This window comes from Hyperolius riggenbachi, chromosome 2 (genome assembly GCF_040937935.1).
Source record: "Hyperolius riggenbachi isolate aHypRig1 chromosome 2, aHypRig1.pri, whole genome shotgun sequence".
Classification (NCBI taxonomy): domain Eukaryota; kingdom Metazoa; phylum Chordata; class Amphibia; order Anura; family Hyperoliidae; genus Hyperolius; species Hyperolius riggenbachi.
In genome coordinates this window covers 535,737,043-535,758,162 of record NC_090647.1, presented here as the reverse complement: position 1 = coordinate 535,758,162, position 21,120 = coordinate 535,737,043, and the positions used below count along the sequence as shown (strand labels likewise).

The 21,120-nt window shown below is 44.2% G+C and overlaps 1 protein-coding gene across 1 annotated transcript in view; it reads left to right on the top strand.

Annotated features, from left to right (window-relative positions):
* The window catches only part of MOSPD2 (motile sperm domain containing 2), a 162,401-nt gene extending 141,629 nt beyond the window's left edge, over window positions 1-20,772 (top strand). Inside the window, exons 10-15 of the mRNA XM_068270709.1 lie at window positions 1,605-1,717; window positions 2,081-2,177; window positions 3,067-3,163; window positions 8,898-9,027; window positions 13,128-13,230; window positions 17,120-20,772. Of these exons, the coding sequence (XP_068126810.1) occupies window positions 1,605-1,717; window positions 2,081-2,177; window positions 3,067-3,163; window positions 8,898-9,027; window positions 13,128-13,230; window positions 17,120-17,266 (687 nt within the window). The 3' untranslated portion in view covers window positions 17,267-20,772. The remainder of the gene's footprint in view (window positions 1-1,604; window positions 1,718-2,080; window positions 2,178-3,066; window positions 3,164-8,897; window positions 9,028-13,127; window positions 13,231-17,119) is intronic.
* Window positions 20,773-21,120: the final 348 nt, after the last annotated feature.

Sequence of the window (21,120 nt, the reverse complement as noted above, 5' to 3'; positions counted from 1 at the left end):
CTTGGGATAGGCAGTCAATGGTAGATAGGATAATTACATAGTCGATATAGAACTGGAAGACAGGTTTTCATTACTTTTATGACATAGTGTAGTTTTGCTCTAATTTTCTGCCACCGCAGTCCTCACTTTTTAGCCAAGCCCTTTTTAGCTTTTTTTTCCCACTTGACAGTAATGTAATATTATGCAAACACATTCATTTTACAACATTTAGCAGGTTTAAGAACACCTTATGTGTTTGTCTATTAGTCATAAGTGTTATCTACGTAGTGATGTTGAATGGTAAACATATGTGAATTTTTACACTATATTTGCTCTTTTAAACACTTGTTATCACAAGGAAAAAAAAAACAAAAAACAGAAAAACTTATAAATGTATTCAAATTTACAATTAAAGAAATGTGATCTCCTTTTCAACAATATTGCCAATAATGACCTAATAAATATGTGGCCTAATAAATATTGTTTATTTATTATAATGTTGATGATGATAGTCCATTGTTGCATTTCAAGTGTTCGTGTATCTGTACATTAGGGATCAGTGAGCAGTTTAGCAGAAAGCGAAACTGTACCTGTCTGTGTGCAAGCGGGGGGGGAGGGGGACCGGGGCAGAGAGACTTGCCTTAGGTACGGTAAGGATGACCAGATCGGGGCAGAGAGACTTGCCTTAGGTACGGTAAGGATGACTAAGCACAGCTTTGTGAAAAACAAGACTGTACCCGCCAGAGTGCAATCGGGCCATAGAGTTAACTTACCTGTCTCGCCTCCGCGCTCCAGCCTCCCGACACTTCTGCCTTCACAACTGAAACTTCTTCTATGGAAGTGGAAGTATCGGGCAGATGGAGCACAGTGACTAGAGATGGCGAGACAGGTAAGTTAACTTTCTGTTCGGGACCCACAGGCAGGTATAGTTTAGTTTTCAAAAACTGTGTTCGGTCATCCTTACCATATGTAAATGTGGTTAAATGTAAAGTATTTTACCACAGGAAGTTATGATGGAAATTTGTATACTTGTGGCCTGGATGCTCTCCTTACCTTGAAGGGTATCTACAGTTGTAATAGCTCGATGTGGGAATACGATACCTTGGTCCAGTAAGAAAGGCGTCTCAACCCCTGTGGCTTTTCTTTGCTCTGAATTGTGTATGTGGCCCAAAAAGTTTATTTTGATGGGCAAGTCCTTTATTTTTTATTTTATATATTTTTTTTATACCTTATACCAGTGATGGCTAACCTTGGCACTCCAGCTGTGACAAAACTACAAATCCCATCATGCCTCTGCCTCCCCGAGTTATGCTTAAAGCTGTTAGAGTATTGTAATGCCTTATGGGACTTGTAGTTCCACCACAACTGGAGTGCCAAGGTTAGCCATTACTGCCTTATACCTACTTCAGAATTAGATTAAAAAAAGGTTTGTACATGGAATCGTTGGTAGCACAGACAGGCTCAGTAATAGTGCAAAGTTGACAGACAGTGGTGGAATAATAAATATATTACCGGAAGAACCAATACCCGTTTTAACTTGCCCTATTTTAAAATGTCCACGTTCTTGTTAAAGGTCTGCCTTATACATTGTAATTCCATGAAATATTCTCTCTTCCGTGTCGCAGCTGAACTCCATAGAAGATCATATGAAACACGAGGACACTGAAAAGGCCGACACGAAGCCGAAAAACAACAGGAGGACGTCAACCGTTTTTAAAGGACCTTTACTACACATTAGGTATGGCAAAAGATCACAGCTTGCTTAGAAAGTTTAGCTTCCTGACATTTGTGCCTGTGAAGATTGTGAAATGAGTTTCTTAAACTGCTGACATCAAGCATGTTCCAGCTTCAAAAAAAAAAAAGTATCTTCTGGCTTCTGCTGATGCCTTGTTTGAGCACCAAAGTCACATCATGCATTTCATCATTTTCCTCTCTCAAGTAGAATCCCAAAACGTTTGACTCACTTTAATTTCCTGTCCTTGTAAACGAGATTTGGGAAAGTGTTGCAATGAGCTATTGTGTAACATATGTCCTTTGTCATCAAAATATATCTATGCCTCTTTTTCTGTGAACTTCTCATTCACGACCTATTTATTGTTAGTCCCGCAGATGAATTGCATTTTGGATCGAAAGAAAGCGGAGAAAGAAAATGCATTATTGTTCTAAATAATGTGACCAAAAACACAGTGGCTTTTAAGGTAAAACTGCAATGAATTTGACATGAAACCAGACCGCCAACCCCTGATAACTGCATTTGTCAAGCTTAACTGCTTACAAGAGGCTTGAAAGAAAAACACAGGGACACCGAGAACCCAATATAGTGTAGTATGTTTGGATCAAGGAGGGAGGATGAAAGAGATAAGTGTAAAATACTCACAAACCAAGGTTACCCCTCAGGCAACCACTGTAACAGCAGGTGGGGAGAATAAGCCTGTCCCCACTCAGGATTAAGATGTCGCTCTCTGTAGATGGGGAGAAACGAAGAACGGTTTCCGCCCTTCCACCAAGGGTGGACTGAAATTGGATGCAGGTGAACAGAGGCGCCAATAATATAAAACAATCAGATAAAAGGTTTAAAACATGGAGGTGGCCGAGGTGGACTCCTAGCCACTCCAAAGGACTCTACAACCGACACCTTTTTAAGGTATAACACAAAAGAAACAATTTATTATTACACTCCACAATATTGCAACGCGTTTCGTGGGCGTGACCCCACTTCCTCAGGCAGTTCAGTTAGGAGTATAGAGCAGTTGCCGTCCGGGTCTGTACTGCTTAGCCCTTTTCCTAGACCACCAATTTGGTCTAATCACACCTTGGGGCTATTCGCAGGTCACCCCCGACCTTCACAACCCTGACGCCAATATGTGGATGCCTTCTTAGTATCTGCAAGTAGCTTTCACAAATTACTTTAATAACCTCCACATAAAAAAAACTGATCATAGCATAATACTGATCATAGCATAATACTGGTTTCGGGCCTTGCATAGAAAAAGTTCTCTTCTTGGAAACCGTCCTCCCTTATCCTGATGCATGTTCCGATTTATCTCCTGTGCACTTGTGGACTGTGACGTTTGCATTGTTCTATAGGTGAGGACGACAGCCCCAGACAAGTACAGAGTGAAGCCCAGCAACAGTAGCTGTGAACCCGGCTCCACTGTGGACATTGTGGTCTCTCTCCATGCAGGTGATTAGTCTGCAGAGAATTGTGTCTGTACGCTTAGAAGCAATGTGTGCATATCTGACTCTTTTCTTCCCAATCACAGCTACCCCCCTGAGCCTAGGCCACACCTTCAGCTCTGGGCCGCCCAACCACACATCAAGGAGGCCAAAATTGGTTGCTTACCTATGGTGCCTATACACACCGATTTATCCCATTCGATTCCTGGTAGAGGCAAACACTCTGAATTTGCAGGGAATCGATTCCTTCCATGGCCCTCCTTCCCACCCTCCCCCAAATGTCCCTTTATTCGACTTTTGATCAGTTTCAACTGAAAATCAATCAGAAGTATTGAACAGGACAGAAAATCTATATTGATTGGGGGAGGCGGGGCATGAGCAGTAGTTGATCGACAGCTGTTAGCGTGCTGCAATTTATTCTACTTTCAATAGCAGGTTGGCATCTGTTAAATATTGATGCCCAGTGTGTATTGGGAATCGGCTCCTCCATGAATCGATTTTAGATCAGCCAATCATGGGACTCCTACTCAGATACAGCTGAGCTGTGACACAGAGTGCCTACGTGGAACTAGCTGGGGCTGATTTTTAGCTTAGTTAAAGTGGACCTGAACTCTTGAACAGGACAGAAGGAAAACGTAGAGAAATGCACCCTGTATGTATTTAGAGAGTTTAGCGTGTTTAATTACTCCTCATTTGTGTCTAATCACTAGTTGTAATTTGATCCCTCCCCTGTGTCACATGACTGCCTATGGCAGATAAGCCCATTTGAAAGCACAGGCTGTAAACAATACGTCTGCTTCCATGAATCCGGAAATAGAACAGTGCAGATTTATTTTAGGATTTGTATCAGATGTAACAAATAATGTTTTTTTTGTTTAAAGGTTTTTCTGTTGTTGTGCATCTTTTAGAGCAGAGAGGCGTTCTGCGTTCAGGTCCACTTTAAAGGGAACCTAAAAGTGAGAGGCCTATGGAGGCTGCCACCTTCATTCTCTAATAATGCCAGTTGCCTGAGTTTAATGCAGATGCTCTGCCTCTAATACTAGAAGTCATTCGCCCAGAAAGAGCCTGCAGATCAGATGCTTTGTCTCTGGAGTGACTCCACAGGCTGCATGCTTGTTGCAAGTGTGTGATTCAAAAACAACTAATGCCAAAAGCTCAGCATGACAGCCAGACAACTGGCATTGCTTACAAGGCAATGAATATGGCAGCCCCTACATTCCTTTCACTTCAGGTTCCCTTTAAACAGTCTGAAGTCAATTTAAAAATGGCTTTTTACCTTTTATTTAGGCATGTTTGCCCCTGTTAAAACGCTGCTATCCCACGGCAGAACAAGGGTTTTTTACCCCCCAAATCCACACTGCGGGCAGCGCTTCCGTGAGAGGCAGAGCTTGTGGCTGCAGCTCTGCCTCTACACGCGTCTATCAGCGCGGACCGCCGCCCCTCCTCCGCCCCTCTCAGTCTTCCTTCACTGAGAGGGCGGGGACAGGCGGAGATACGCGCTGATTGACGCGCATGGAGGCAGAGCTGAAGCCGAAAGCTCTGCCTCCCTGGGCAGCAAAATCAACTACCAAAAAAGTCATGGATTTTGCATAGGGGATTTGGGGGGTAAAAAATCCTCGTTCTGCCGCGGGATAGCGGTGTTTTAACAGGTGCAAACATGCCTAACATAAATAAAAGGTAAAAAGCCGTTTTGTAAGTGGCTTCAGAGTCTCTTTAAAGAGGAACTTTAATAAAGAGGGGGAAAAAAATTAATCAATATACAGGTAGTCCCCGGTTAACAAACGAGATAGGGACTGTAGGTTCGTTCTTGACCTGAATCTGTTCTTAAGTTGGAACATTGTGCCATCTCTGTCCCCTGTACCTCCTCTGTGCCCCCCTGTGCCTCCAGTGTCCCCCTCTGTGTCACCTCTGCCCTCTGTACCTCCTTTATACAAGTTTATATGGAAACACAGAATCCATGGAAACACAGAATCCATGCTGTTCATATCGGCGGGTCGTTCGTAAGTCGGGCATTTGTAAGTTGGGGACTACCTGTATTGCAAAGTGAGAAGTTAGAAGAGAGATCAAGAAATGGTTGATATTCGCCATGTAATTTGTTCATATTGTTTGATCCACATTCAGCCTGCAGGTCATCATCTTTACTACTGGCAGACATGAAAAACAAAACAGACAGCACCAACTGTCATTATCTATAACCACAACCCCAACCCCCATCGCACTGATAGCCTAAAAGTTTGGGTTTTATTTTAATAGAAATACAGTACATATGCACAGAGGGAGATACTGTATGTGTGGCTATTATTATTATTATTATTGATTTATAAAGCGCCAACATATTCTGTGGCAACAACGTATGAAACAAGCATTGGGTACATAATAATACAAACAATGGTGCACCCATATACAAAATACAGAGTTGGTACAAAATACAGAATCAATTCAGAATCGGTAATAACAGTGACAGAATTAATATGAATAAGTGTGTAACCAAATCAAAAACACAAAAGGGTGAGGGAGCTCTGCCCTTGTGAGCTTACAATCTAAAGGAATAGGGGTTACAATCTAAAGAAATGGGCAGTTGGAAAACAATGCAGCAAGGGTCACAGACCGGAAACTGTCAGGGCCATGGTCATGACATCACACTGTGGGAGGGGTTTCACCACAATATCAGCCATACAGAGCCCCCTGATGATCCGTTTGTGAAAAGGAAAAGATTTCTCATGGGAAAGGGGGGATCAGCTACTGATTGGGATGAAGTTCAATTCTTGGTTACATTTCCTCTTTAATGTTGAGGTTTAGCCGGAGGGCAGCGAGTTGCAGAAGATGAACCTATGTGTGAAAATTAACAGCATTCAGCACGTAGGACGTGTTAATTTGTAGAAGCAGCTGGTGAAACCAGTGTTATTAACTTAACATTTTAAAAGTCAATTCATTAATAAGGTTCTAAAGGTAGAACTAATGGGAAAAAAATGAAAAAATGTCTTGGCTGCAAACAATTAGGAGTTTTATTTGCTGAATGCACAGTAGCCAGTTTCTGCAGTACCACGTTGCCACCTACGGGCGTAAGCATGTTTACAAGACTTCTGGTATATGTGGAGCAACGCATGCAGCCACTTTTTCCATATGCCGAACAAGCACATTCTGATATCATTCGGTGTTTCTATGATATTTGCTCATTAAAAATGTCAATGGTCAATGAGATGCTATTAACCCACTTTAGCAGCTAATTTACTTGAGGCTTGCAAGTGCTCCAGGCCAATTTATTTTAGCAATTTGTTTTTCTTTCTTATTTGGTACATTTCCTTTCTTCTAATTAGTACTGCTGTAATGTGTATTTATGGCCACTTGTCACTAGGGGGCAGTGTGAGACAATAACAGAGGACTTCTGCTTTCACGTTCTATATTTTCTGCTAGCAGAGAGATGTCAAAGCGTTCCAAGAATTTGCAGCACGAGCTCTGCCAACTGAGGTCAACAGCAGTGGACTTCTCTCAAGCGAGATGACTGTATTGAAACTGCTAATGGGTTTATTCTGCTGTATTTTATTAGCATCTCCTTGAGCATCCCTGGTCTTAATTACTGCCTCAGCGATTTGGGGGCTGGGGGCTCAAAATTGTAAACTTTCTACCTTCTAAATTTTCTTTCCTTCCCAATTTAACAATGAACACTACATAGTTAATGGCTCTATATAAATCATCATTAATAATACAGCGATAACCCCTGGGTCGCGTAGCTCATTACCTAGGGCAGGCTTTCTCAACCAGTGTTCCCTGGAACCCCAGGGTTCCTTGAGTACTCTAGAGGGGTTCCTTGGCATTTTACCCCATCGTGGGGGGAAGTATAATAGAGCACATTATAATAGGGAGTACTGTAAAAATAAGTATTTAATTGTACTAAATGAGTGGCACTGTAATAGGAGGCTGTGACATAAGCAACCACACCAGCTTTTAAAGACCATGCCTCCTGCAAAATAAATGCAGGGGTTCCTCGAGATCAAAAAATTGTTTGCAGGGGTTCCTTGAGATTCCAAAGTTATTTGCAGGGTTCCTCCAGGGTACAAAGGTTGAGAAAGGCTGGCCTAGGGGCTTAAAGATCAATTTACAAAAATACTTTTGTTGTACCGATTGGCGCATTCTATGTGTTTTGCAATTTTATAACTCAAACAAAATTTCCCTGTGACAAGAACTCATTCTCCCTCCCATCCCCCAGTTCCACACTAGCAGGGCCAGACGCTCAGGAGGCACCAGTCTATGGGCAGAGAGCTCTGAGGGGGCGCCTATGTGTCTTACGAGCGTCCCTGCATGGCCATATGTGGTGCGCAGCGTGCTTCACTCGTCAGATCCCCAGCCGCAGGGATCCCACTTCAGCCTCTGAAACAGACCAGCAGGGCTGCCGGGCAACTGGTATTGTTTATAAGGAAATAAATATGGCTGCCTCCATATCCCTCTCACCTCGCTTAAAGTGGGATCCCTGTGGCCACAGTGCTGACAGGTGGGAGAAGCACGCTCCGCTCTGCATATGGGTGATGCTACCTAATACTTCGGGGCACATCAGGCTATGTATACTGGGAGGGTGGCTGCCTAAGGCTCCCTGCACAATGCAAATCCGATTTTCCCTGAATGCTATCAACAGAAAAACTCAGAAAAAAACGCAGCACGCAGTAACGATTAAAAATCGGAATCTCATGCAGTGTGCAGGGGGCCTAATACTGGGAGCACATCAATAGCAGGCTATCTATACTGAGGGGGGGCACTAATACTGGGGGCACATCAGGCTATCTATATTGGGGAGGGGCACTAATACTGGGGGCACATCAGGCTATCTATATTGGGGAGGGGCACATCAGGCTACCTATGCTGGGGCAGGGATTTACTTAGGGGCACTTCAGGGTATCTATACTTGGGGGCACATCAGGACTCCAAGTATAGATACTGGGAAGGGGGATACCTAATACTGGAGGTAACATTGGTCTACTTATACTGGGGAGGCTGCCTAATACAGGGGGGGGGGGGGGCACATCTGGCTATCTATACCTAATACTGGGGGCACATCAGGCTATCTATACTCAATACTGGGGGCACATCAGACTATACTGGGGAGGGGGATACCTAATACTGTAGGCACACTTTGCAATCTTCACCTCTAGTACTGGGGAACCTTGTCCCAGCCCTGCATTCTGGGTATAAGTTCTGTCTTATTTCTGGTGGATTGGAAGAAAAGTACAATTGCGTTATTCACAGCATTGTGCCTATACAGTATAATTTGTTGCTGCCAGTGAAGCTTTGCCAAACAATTATCAACATGAACTGGGGCATAAAATAGGAAAATACTCCTTCTTGTTGTTAACCAGTTATGAATTGTCCATAGCGAGCGCTTCACACCCTGTCTTATTGTACGAGGATACACAAAGACTGGTCCTCTTTTGTATACAAAAGATTGAAAACTGCCTCCACTTCAGAGCGTTTCATCACAAGCTCCAGCCTGCGCGTTCTCACCACTTTCCTCATCTACGTTAGATAGCGCGAGGAAGGCTCAGGACCTTGTCACGACGTGCTGTGCTTGTGATTGATTGCGCCGCACGCACAAAGAGCATCGCTTCACTTAGACAGATTTCCCGGAGAACTGTGCTCTACATCCATAATGATGTGGCATAAATATATGCAGAGGGAAATGTATTCTGCCTGCAATCTCCATATGTTCTCCTTCTTTATAAATTGTTTTTTTTCTTCTTTACTTTCAAAAGCATCCGTGGCATCACTTCAAGATCGCTTCTTGGTGATGGCGGGAGAGATGGAGCAGTCGGCGGGCATAGGGGCACAGGAGTTGGCACAGTTCTGGAAGGAAGTGCCCAGAAATAAAATCATGGAGCACAGGTAATGGTGGCTGATGCTGTTTTGTTTAAAGCTGACCCGAACTCTTGCACAGCACACAATGAAAAATGTTCATTCCACATATAAATGCTGTAGAAATCCACTGCACTGAGCTGTGTGTGTTTAGCTATATCAGAGTATAATTAGCCACATCAGTAGTTGTGGTTGAGAGTCCTGCAGCTGGAAAAGACTGAGGCTTAACTCTTTATGTGCACTGTTAATCCAGTTAAAACTGGAGGGAGGGGGTGGGTCACCTCAGCTGGCTGGAGGGTCACAGAAATATGGCGTGGGCACAGGATGACTCTAGGGGCTGCAAGAGTCCCCAGGTAAGTTAAACTGCTTTTTTTTCTGAAGTAACCCTTAAAGCTTACCATCTTAAAGAGAATCTGTATTGTTAAAATCGCACAAAAGTAAACATACCAGTGCGTTAGGGGACATCTCCTATTACCCTCTGTCACAATTTCGCCGCTCCTCGCCGCATTAAAAGTGGTTAAAAACAGTTTTAAAAAGTTTGTTTATAAACAAACAAAATGGCCACCAAAACAGGAAGTAGATTGATGTACAGTATGTCCACACATAGAAAATACATCCATACACAAGCAGGCTATATACAGCCATCCTTTTGAATCTCAAGAGATCATTTGTGTGTTTCTTTCCCCCTGCAGTTATCTTCCACTGAAGTGTCAGGCTATTTCTTCCCGCAGAGTGCAGACAGCTCTGCCTGTATGTAATTCCTCAGTATGTGAAAGCCCAGCCAGCTCAGAGGAGGATTTATCCAGCTTGTAAAAGATAATAGAACAGAGAAAAGCTGCACTAATCTAAATATCACACAGGCAGTGTGCAGAGAGGGGCCTTGATGGGGGAGTTCATAGCAGAACCACAACACTGAAGAACTTGGCAGCCTTCCAGACACAGGCTGACAAGTCTGACAAGAGAGAGATAAGTTGATTTATTACAGAGATGGTGATAGTAGAACGTGCTGCAGTAAGCCAGAACACATTAGAATAGCTTTTGGAACTTGTAGGATGATAAAAAACAGGATGCAATTTTTGTTACGGAGTCTCTTTAAAGGATGTAATGGAGGAAGAGAGGTTGGATGAGCTGAATGCGATTTGGATCTATGTGCTTTGGTTGGAGAGTGTCAAACTGATTCAGAGAGTGAGCTCCAGAGGAGGGGAGAGGCATGTGAGAAATCCTGTATGCGAAGGTGGGAAGAGGTAGATGTGAGGGGTAGAATGCTTTGTGACTGAACAAGCAAACAGAAACCTGGACAAAACCCCCAATGTAATATCATGACTGAAGCAATGGTATTCCGGGTGATTATAATGGAGGAGGTGCTACAGTTGTTATTTGGGGGGAAGGGGGAGCAGAGGTTATATAAAATTAAAGTTATTTCTGAGCCTGGGCTTTAATGCATTCTTCTAAACAGGATTTGCTGATTGTTGTGCGAGTTAAAAGATGCGAGGCATCAGGAAAAGAAGGTTGTGTTATTAAACATTAATTACTTTGGCATTTGGAGTGTATGAATGCTAAAGGTTCAAAAAGTGCACCGACTTGCGAGGTTTAATGAGCTACCAACTTTGCAGTCGAACACTAATTAATTAAATTCGAACTCGGTTCCCTATTCTGAGATAATGAATAGAACAATAAGATGCAGTTACCGCACTGCTTGCCTGTTAGTCGGCTTTGTTCAGTTAATTAATATCCACTCAGAAGTTCATAGTCAAAAGCGGTTGTTTGTGAAGCTGTACGTGGAGGAACATGGGCTACACGTGGCTTTAAAGGACACCTGAAGTGAGAGGAACACGGAGGCTGCCCTGTTTATTTTCTTTTACATGATACCTTTGCACTACAAAAAAAATCCAAAAATGACGCCTGCTGTGTGGGGAGTAGTGTAGAGTCTTACCACACCTCCCTTGTACCAGCGTCAGTCTCTGGTTTTCTGCAAAGAGTCCCGTTCTGAAGTTCCAGTGGACGGGGTCGGCACATGCTTACTATGTATGCGGGAGTACGCACACACTCCCGCAGGAAGACATACCCGGCGCACATGTGCCCTGGACTTCAGGTCGCTTTTTCTTTTTAGCACTAAGGTATAGTTTAACCCCCTTGCCGTTCCAATTATGTCGGCAAGGGGGCGGCACAGCACTTTTTTTTTATTCATGTAGCTAGCCTAGCGCTAGCTACATGATAGCCACTGACAAGCGGCATCCCCCCACCTACACCGATCGCTGTCGGCGATCTTTGCAAGCAGGAAATTCCGTTCAGAACGGGATTTCCTGCTCGGCTTCCCCCGTCGCCATGGTGACGTCAGAGGGAATCCCGATCCACCACTCAGCGCTGATTGGCCAGGCTGTGCAAGGGATCTGGAGGGGGGGCGGAGCGGCGGCGATCGAGATGCACGCATGCGTGCATTAAAAAAAAAATTGTGAAAATCGGCCAAGTGGGGCCTGGGAAATCCTCCTGCGCAGGTTACCCCGAGCTGAGCTCGGGATAACCGGCAAGGAGGTTAAGCAATACCACGTTTAGCCATAGCCTGTGAACAAGCATGCAGCAGATCAGGTGTTTCTGACACTATTGTCAGATCTGATAAGATTAGCTGCATGCTTGTTTCTGATGTGATTCAGATGCTACTGCAACCAAATACACTGAGTGGTCAAAAACTTTGAGACACCCTCGAATAACGAGTTGGTCCACTTTTAATTTAAGGGACAATGGACATATCTGGCCTGATTGAGGAGCGTGGCTACAGCACAGATTTACGGGAAGTATTGAAAGTCCTGGTATACGCACGCTCCACGTCATGTGGACTATATCTCCATTCTAAACAACATTGTGCCAATTGTCTACATTTGTCCACAAAGTCCTCCAACACCGAATAGCTCTGGCACAAGCATAGGATCTGACCAGATGGAATATCCCGTATTGTGTTGTGCGGGTGAAAGCTTGCTGCATGTAACAATTCATTCGTGGACATCTCTTTACGATATAGCATGGTATGAACGGGCCAATCAAAATGCACAAATCCCAAAAAAAAGTTTCATTTTTGTAAAAATTTAGGGTAAATTTAAGATTTCCATTATTATGATTAATGACTGACACAAACTCTCTAAGATCTTCAGGAGAGCCTGTCCAAAAGAATAGGATATCGTCGATGTACCTGTGCCACTATACAATGTGGCACATGTACTGAATCAATAAGTTGTCTGAAAGAGTAAAGCGTTCCCACTCCCCCATTTAGAGGTTTGCCAGCGACGGGGCACATGTAGTGCCCATTGCTGTGCCCTGCACCTGGAGGTAGTGTGCCCCACCGAACAAAAAAACACTTCAGCTTACTGCACAGGCACAGCCATACTCGTGCATGCGCAGTTATGCCACACTCAGACACAGCGGGGAGCCCAGGCACAGAAACATGTCCAACAAATTCTAATCGGATATGTTTAGAGGGTCTGATCGCAGCAATGTTGGGGTTGAGGAAAGGATGGGAAGTCTCTGGGCTATGCAGAGGCTTTCCATTACCTAGGTAAGTATCTAATCCCCCCCCCCCCTTCCCCGCTTGGGTTCACTTTAAAGGAATAGTGAAGCAGGGTGGCAGGAAGAGAAATCGGATTCACCAGGGCTTTCTTCTAGATCCCAGCAGTCTATCCGATTCCTCGCTGTAGTTTTTATTCTCTCTAGGTTGCTGCTAGCACCTCCTAAAGATCCAAGTGTCAGAGGTTACTGCACTGGCCTGTCCCTTCTCCTCCCCCATCGCGCATGCTCATTCTACAAAGACTTGAACTGCGCATGCGCAGAACATTCCCAGACACTGGAGGGTGGTCCAGGAGGCGCGCGGACAGCCTCACACATAGGCAGTAGCTGGACCTTTTAGAGGAAGCGGTACCCCGGAGGGAATTGGAACTTCTGCAAGTGACCTGATAGACTGCTGGGGCTGGAAGTAGCCCCACATAAGTTAATCTGATTCCCCTCGTGCTTTATACACTGTGTGCAGACAGAATATCTGGCTCGCGTGCCGGCAACAGGAACACATGTTGCTCTAGCAAATATTTCTTATTTTTTTCTTTCGCTCTTCATTTATCTTAATTAAGCTTTGTCTTGTCATCTAGGTTAAGATGCCACGTTGTGGAAACTAGCAAGCCGTCCACATTACTACTAAAGGGAAATGCGCAAGACAGGACCTCTTCGGGAAATGATGACCTTCTGTTTAAGGTAGGCACAAGATGTCCTGCTTCCAGCCACATTCCAGGACGTAAAAGTGTCCCCAATCCCCCACCATCTGTAAAGCAGGATAGTGGTAGGAGTGATAAACATTTCTGCATTTAGATAATTTTTATAAATATTAAATGCTGTAGTCGGATATCCCCATTGACTTGAGCAGACTGCCAAGCTCCCCCTCACACTTTGCAAGAGCCTGACTGTCCAGATGCCCTCACCCCTATGGTCACATCATAGCACGTAATAGGAGTTGAGAGTAAGTGGCACCTCTCAGGAGCGTACGAGAGGAATCGGCGCTGGAGACTTGGGCCCAGGATACAGCCGGTACATGGCTGATCCTGCTGCTGCACAAGTCCCGGCCGTGTTATTCCCCCTCTAGGCCGCCATGGATGGTGGGGAATGAAATAATTCAACTCCCAGCTATTGTTGGAAGCTGAATGATTGTGTTTTAAAAGTAACTTCAGCTCCGTCTTGTGATGGCGCCGAAGTTACTCCCTGTGCGCCGTTATAGCCGTAATTCCTATTGCGGCCTATGGTGGCGCCGGCTGCGCCCAAGTCTCCTGCTCTGGATTCACTGTGTTCACTCTCAGGATACACTACAAGAGGAAGGGGGAGTGCCACACCCTCTCCTGTGGAAAACAGTAGGCGGGAGGGTGAGTGACAGCACAGGCCATGACCACTTCAGGATGTTGCCGATAGTTAATTCATGAAAAGTGCATAATTTGTACAGTTTGAGCGGACATACCGGGATGGATGGATGGATGGTGCGTGAAGAGGAAAGCCTGACAGTCGTTTCACATCACTCAGCAATCTTTCTGAGGCTGTTGTGCAAATCGGCCGCCAGGCTTCCCTCTTCACCCACCATCCATCCATACCGGTATATTCACCCAAGCCGGATGATGTGATTGCTTAATTCTGTTGTTACCTGCATCCTCCATTGTACTTCTCCTATCCCAGAGCGCACTGCCTGAAAGGGAACCTGAGGCGAGTAAAATTATTGAAAATAAACACACGTAGTAGCTGCAAATGAATATTACATACTTACCTCACCGTCGGTTCCTCTCAGAGGCTCACCATTTTCTTCTTACAGTGATCCCTTCCAGTCCTGACAAGATTTTTGTCAGAACTGAAATATACCAGTTGCTGTCAGTTATATATCAGCAGCTGTCAGTTACAACTGAATGTTCAAGGTAATGTACGTGTTTCCCTATGGCTCAAGTGGGTGATATTACAGTTTAACACTGTGCTGACCAGGAAGCGGTTATGGGGTAACGGCCATCCTAAAATGGAGGATGGAGAATTCCATTGATCACAGTGGACAAATGGGACGCAGGAGAGGAGAAAGAGATTGATGAGTAGACTACACAGGAGGTAAGTATGACCTGTGTATGGTTATTTTGACTTTTTTTTTTAGTTCAGCTCTTGAAGCAAGCCTGCCAGTTTACATCTCTACTCTCACCACTGCTCCTTGCTCTACTGGTAGTCCTGACTGCATCTTTCTTGATGATCCATTTTAGTATGTATTACGGGACGCAACAGGATGCTGAAATGTATGAAGTGGATTGTGAACTAGAGCTTTAATTAAACTGGATCCTTATAGTGGGCAGCACAAGTAGTGCACAGAGTACATGACTGGAGAAATTTGCCTCTTCCGGCCATGTGCCGTAGTCACGGTTGTCCAGAACTCAACCAACCAGCACAAATCGCCGGCAGTACTCACAGTGGTAAAGGCCAACTTCTTAGGTGGTTTGTGGACTCTGCTGTGCTTAAAGAGACACTGAAGCGAAACGTCTGATTTAATGATTTGTATGTTTAGTACAGCTAAGAAATAAAATATTAGGAGCAGAGACATAAGTCTAATATTGTTTCCAGTGCAGGAAGACTTAAAGAGAATCTGTATTGTTAAAATCGCACAAAAGTAAACATACCAGTGTGTTAGGGGACATCTACTATTCCCCTCTGACACAATTTCGCCGCTCCTCACCGCATTAAAAGGGGTTAAAAACCGTTTTTAAAAGTTTGTTTATAAACAAACAAAATGGCCACCAAAACAGGAAGTAGGTTGATGTACAGTATGTCCACACATAGAAAATACATCCATACACAAGCAGGCTGTATACAGCCTTCCTTTTGAATCTCAAGAGATCATTTGTGTGTTTCTTTCCCCCTGTTCTCATGCACTGAAGTTTCAGGCTGCTCGTTTCTTCCTGCAAACAGCTTTGCCCTTGTCTGTAATTCTTCAGTATGTGAAAGCCCAGCCAGCTCAGAGGACAATTTATCCAGCTTGTAAAAGATAAGAGAGAAGCTGCCCTAATCTAAATAATACACAGGCAGTGTGCATAGAGGGGCCTGGAAGGGGGAGTTCATAGCAGAACCACAACACTGAAGAACTTGGCAGCCTTCCAGACACAGGCTGACAAGTCTGACAAGAGAGAGATAAATTGATTTATTACAGAGATGGTGATAGTAGAACCTGCTGCAGTAAGCCAGAACACATTAGAATAGCTTTTTGAACTTGTAGGATGATAAAAAACAGGATGCAATTTTTGTTACGGAGTCACTTTAAAGAGAATCTGTATTGTTAAAATCACACAAAAGTAAACATACCAGTGTGTTAGGGGACATCTCCTATTACCTTCTGTCACAATTTTGCCGCTCCCCGCCGCATTAAAAGTAGTGAAAAACCGTTTTAAAAAGTTTGTTTATAAACAAACAAAATGGCCACCAAAACAGGAAGTAGATTGATGTACAATATGTCCACACATAGAAAATACATCCATACACAAGCAGGCTGTAAACAGCCTTCCTTTTGAATCTCAAAAGATCATTTGTGTGTTTACTTTCTGTCCCCTTCTTCTCTCATGCACTGAACATTACAGGCTTCCTGCAGACAGCTCTGCCTGTGCCTGTGTTTGTAATTCCTCAGTATGTGTCAGCCAGCTACTTTCACAGCCTAACAGAGGAGGATTTTTATCCAGCTCTCTTCTATCACTGATAAGATAGCAGAGAAGCTGCTGGCTTATGTAAATAAAACACACACTGGAGTGTGCATAGAGGAACAGACCAGCACGGAAGAGTTGGCAGCCTTCCAGACACAGGCCGACAAGTCTGACAGGGGAAAGATACATTGATTTATTACAGAGACCGTGATAGTACAAAGTGCTGCAGTGAGCCAGAACAGATTAGAATAGGTTTAGGAACTTGTAGGATGGTAGAAAAAACGTTGTCATTTTTGTTACAGAGTCACTTTAAGAAACTCCAGTTGTTATCTATGCAAAAGAGCCACTGAGCTCCACGACTTTCAAAGTCGCAGAGAACTGTCTTCTGAAGCTTATTATCACAAGTGTCAGTCGCTGTATTGTTTTTTTCCCTGCAGAGGACAGTTAAAAAGTTCACTAGCCTGCTCTGTATAATCCATTTAGAATGCTGAGTAGTGTGTAAACTGAAAATATTAGAGAATTAAGCAAGTTATTAAAAAAAAAAAAAACACTACATAACTGAAAATAAAAATGAGAATATTTTTTTTGCTACTAATGTTCTAATAATTATCCGTACTGCACAACCAATTCATTATATTATTATTTTTTTTCCTCACTGAAGTGTCTCTTTAAACACTGTCTTCCACAGCTCCCCCAAGGTTAATATACTTTCAACTACTGTATTCGAACATTTAATACAGAGTTCATGGTGTGTATATAGAGTGGGGTAAAGTACCGTATGAGCTAGGCCTGTTTTGAACATTGGGTCTGAAGCAACCAGAAAGCACAATTATGTGACATTGGCCGATCGCCGTCTGTGCCGGATAACCGAGACAGTATTTACTTAGGCTTTCCTAGCTACAGAACCGCCTATATCACAGTTCTCTCTTCTGTTCTCCTTTCAGTTAAATCAAGTTCTGGACACAAACCGAAGACTGGAGGAGCAGATCAGGCACTGCGTCTGGTACCAGCACATCATCGCCTTATTATTGTCCGTTCTACTGGCCATCATCACTGCCGCCATCTACTCACTGAAGGACACAAACCGATAGACCTGCGACTGGGAACACTGCATCGTGTGCTTCAGTGGGTTGGCCTACAGAATGTATAGAACTCTCAGCTGACCAAAGTGGCCTTTACTATACAGTGTGTGAGCTAACGATGGTGTAACGTGAATGACCCATGTTCCGGAATATCAGAGACCCCTCTGAAAGTGGAGCGCTTTATAAGCCAACTTGTGTCTGGATATAGATAGGAATATACTAGTTCAGCAGCGTTGTCTCGACTTATCCGTCCTTTTTATTTTTAGAGTTTTCGAACTCTTCGCTGCTCCCCGTAAAGCCAATAAGTTGCATTTATAAATAACCTATAACTGCTGTTTGTTGCCAAATGCAAGAAGTTGTAGAACCTTTTATGGGAAGATATTCCAAGTGCAACACTGGAACGTTGGTAACCATAGTCTCCTATATGAAAGGGTATTTTCTGCCTGTAGGAATGCTTCAATGAAATGGAAGGTCTATTGATTAACATGCGAGTACGTGAGCCAAACCTCGGGACAAAAGTGAAATACTTATCTTAAAAGAGGGAAGCCTCTGAATCGTCCAGAGGCTTCACACTCCGTTGTCTGTTTCTGAGTATGGACAACCCCCCCCTCCCATAGGAATCCAACAAGCTCCTGTCAGATTCCCCCGATCTCGTTAGTGCTCCTCTTCAAGCACGCGCTTGGCTGTACTGTGCCTGCATGAGCACGTGCACGTCTGTGCTGTAAGCCAGTGCCACTATGTGCAGGAGGGTTCTGGGTGGCGGCAGAGGACAGCCTGAAAGGCTTCCCTCTCCTTACTTGAGTTTTTAACTTTTGACCCGAGGTTCACCTCAGGCTCTTTAACCTGTAAGTCTACCTGAGACGACAAAAGTAAAAGATTTGATACTTACCCAGGACTTCCTCCAGCCCCATAAGCACCGCTGAGTCCCTCGCTGTCCTCCCGAGTACCTCTGTTCTCCAGCTATCAGTCCTGGTAATCTACTTCAGTCACGACAGTCGGTGTCTTCTGCTCATACGTGGCCCTTCAGCGCATGCGCAGAAGAGTGCGACTGGAGTGGCTGACCAGTTACCGGGACCACTAGCAGGAGAAAGGAGGCACTCGCGAGGACAGTGAGGGACTCAGACGTGCTTATGGAACTGGAGGAAGCCCCGGGGGAAGTATCAAATCGTCTCCGGTTTTCTTTAAAGAGGAACTTTAACCAAGGATTGATCTTCTTCCCAATCAATAGCCGATACCTCTTTTCCCATGATAAATCTTTACCTTTTCTTTAATAGATGATCTGGGGGGTCTGTATGACTGATATTTTTGTAAAAACCCTCCCACAGTGTGATGTCATGACCTTGGTCCTGACAGTTTCCTGTCTATGAACCTTGTTGCATTGCGGGAAACTGTCAAGCAAGCCATATCTCTCTCTGTGCATAGAACTCTCACGAAATGAACATTCTGTACAGATCACCTGGCAGAACTAAAGATGTCACCACTAGTGATACATTTCAGAATGAGGAAAGATTTTACAGTGGGCAAACACTGACTAAATAATTTATACATGCATATTGTAAAAAAATAAGCAATTTTATTCATTCCTTCAATTTCACTACCGTTCCTCTTTCAGTCGGGTACAGTACAGTTTGTATAATTGCATTTCATAGAATACAATTACAAAAAATTGTATTTTTTTCAAAATTTTATATTGCAAAACATTTCTTTTATTTGCAGTATACAAAGTTCTGAAGTTACTACAACAGAATAAAAGGCCAGCCATTCACAGCCATAGACCTACACGTGTTGGTGCTACTCATTAAACCCATTGGAAGTTGGTGCCCTTCGAAACCCTTTGGGGTAAACCCTCAGAAGATAAAGGGCAATTAAGTCATAGTTTGGAACTGGGCCAATTAGAATGGACAGGAGGTACATCTGATTTGTCCGTTGCCAAGCTGCGTTAAATTTGCATATGCAAAACGGAATTATCAGCATCTTTATTGGCCACATCTGCTCAATATGTAGATCTGATATTAGGTACGTTCGCACACTGCAATGGCCAAGTCAGTATTACGATATAAACACAACTGCAGCTATAGAATGACACATCCTGTCAGGGAATCTGAGAGCTGTGGGTTACCCTCAAATGAGATTCGGTATTTTCTGGAATAGGAATCCATAAACTCTCACTGATATATGTACAAGAAACCAGGGCTGTGGAGTCAGTGCAAAAATCATCCCACTCCTCACTTTGTGTAACCTCCAACTCCAAGTAGCGTACGAGAGAGAACGGCGCCAGACACTTGGGCGCAGGATACAGCCGGTATATGGCTGATCCTGCTGCCGCACAAGTCCGGGCCGTGTTAATTACTATTCCCCCTCCAGGCCGACATGGATGGTGGGGAATGAAATAATTCGGCTTCCAGCAATTGCTGGAAGCCGAATTATTGTTTTAAAAGCAACTTCAGCTCCGTCTTCTGACGGCGCTGAAGTTACTCCCTGTGCCTGCGATAGCCGTAGTTCCTATTACGGCCTATGGTGGCGCCGGCTGCGCCCAAGTCTCCTGCGCTGCTGCGCCCAAGTGTCCAGCGCTGGATTTACCGTGTTTGCTCCAAGTACCCAAAAGTTCTCAGACTCCTCGACTCCCGTTTCCACAAGCCTTGCACGGGTATGGAGTGAATACAAAAATAATCTGACTCCAACTCCTCAGTTTATGTAACCTCTGATTCCAGGTACCCAGAGGCGTATCTAGAGGGGTGCAGGCATGGCTCATGCCATGGGCGCCACACCAACATGGACGTCATGCCTGCTCCTGTGCTGGGCCTCCATGCCTGCTCCTGTGTTGGGCCTCCATGCCTGCTCCTGTGTTGGGCCTCCATGCCTGCTCCTGTGTTGCGCCGCTATGCCTGCCCCTGTGCTTCACCGCCATCCCTGCCCCCAGGCCCCCTCGTCACTCAGACCTCAACTCCGATTAGTTCTGTTATGCGGAGAACATGGTTACTTAATTTTTGTATATAAGGCACACTTGGCTTAATGTTAGAATAGAGTACAGAGAGGGAATAAGAAGAGATATTTCCAAAAAAGTAACTTTAGCAATATGCCAAGCCAAAAAACATAGGCAACTTTAACACATGCAGGCAATAAGTGTTGTTGTTTTTAGGGGGAAGGGGGGCTCTAAATGGGGGGGGCGCAATTTCAGTGTTTGCCATAGGCTCTATATTACCCAGATACGCCCCTGCAGGTACCCGAAAATTGCTCTGACTCCAACTCCACAGTCCTGCAATAAACTACTGCAAGAAACCACAGAGGAAGGTTACAGAAGCCATGGGTAGGGTGAGCTGCACTCAGCTGCTTATCTGATTATTCCAGATATGAAAGTTGGTAAATGTTGTTTATAAAGAAAGTTAAAACGTGATCATAGCTAATATGTTTGTTGACTATGTAATCTATGTAATTAGCAGAGTATAAGATACTGTGAATGTTTGTTTTCTGAATACAGTTGCTTTATTTGCAATATCATTTCCTGGATGCACAGATCAAGTGTTTAGGTGACTTTATTATAATGATGTCCTACGATCTGGATACAATCTATGGTGCAGAGCTACAGAACCAAGCCACGTCCAAAACCCAACTGCAGTAGAGACGAGCTGGGACAATGCATGGATTAATGATGGTGTAGTCCTGCCATGCCTCTTATGCTATTGACCTCTTGCTACTGGGCTTGTCTTGTAGACCTATATCTATAGGTTCAGACAGGTAGGCTACTGTGGTGCTTAAACTTTTTTTTGGTTGATGTAAATTTAGTATTAGGGATGACAATGCTTAGGAGAACACACGGAGAAGCATGTGATCAGTTTGATCAGATGATAGATTTGTAAGGCTCT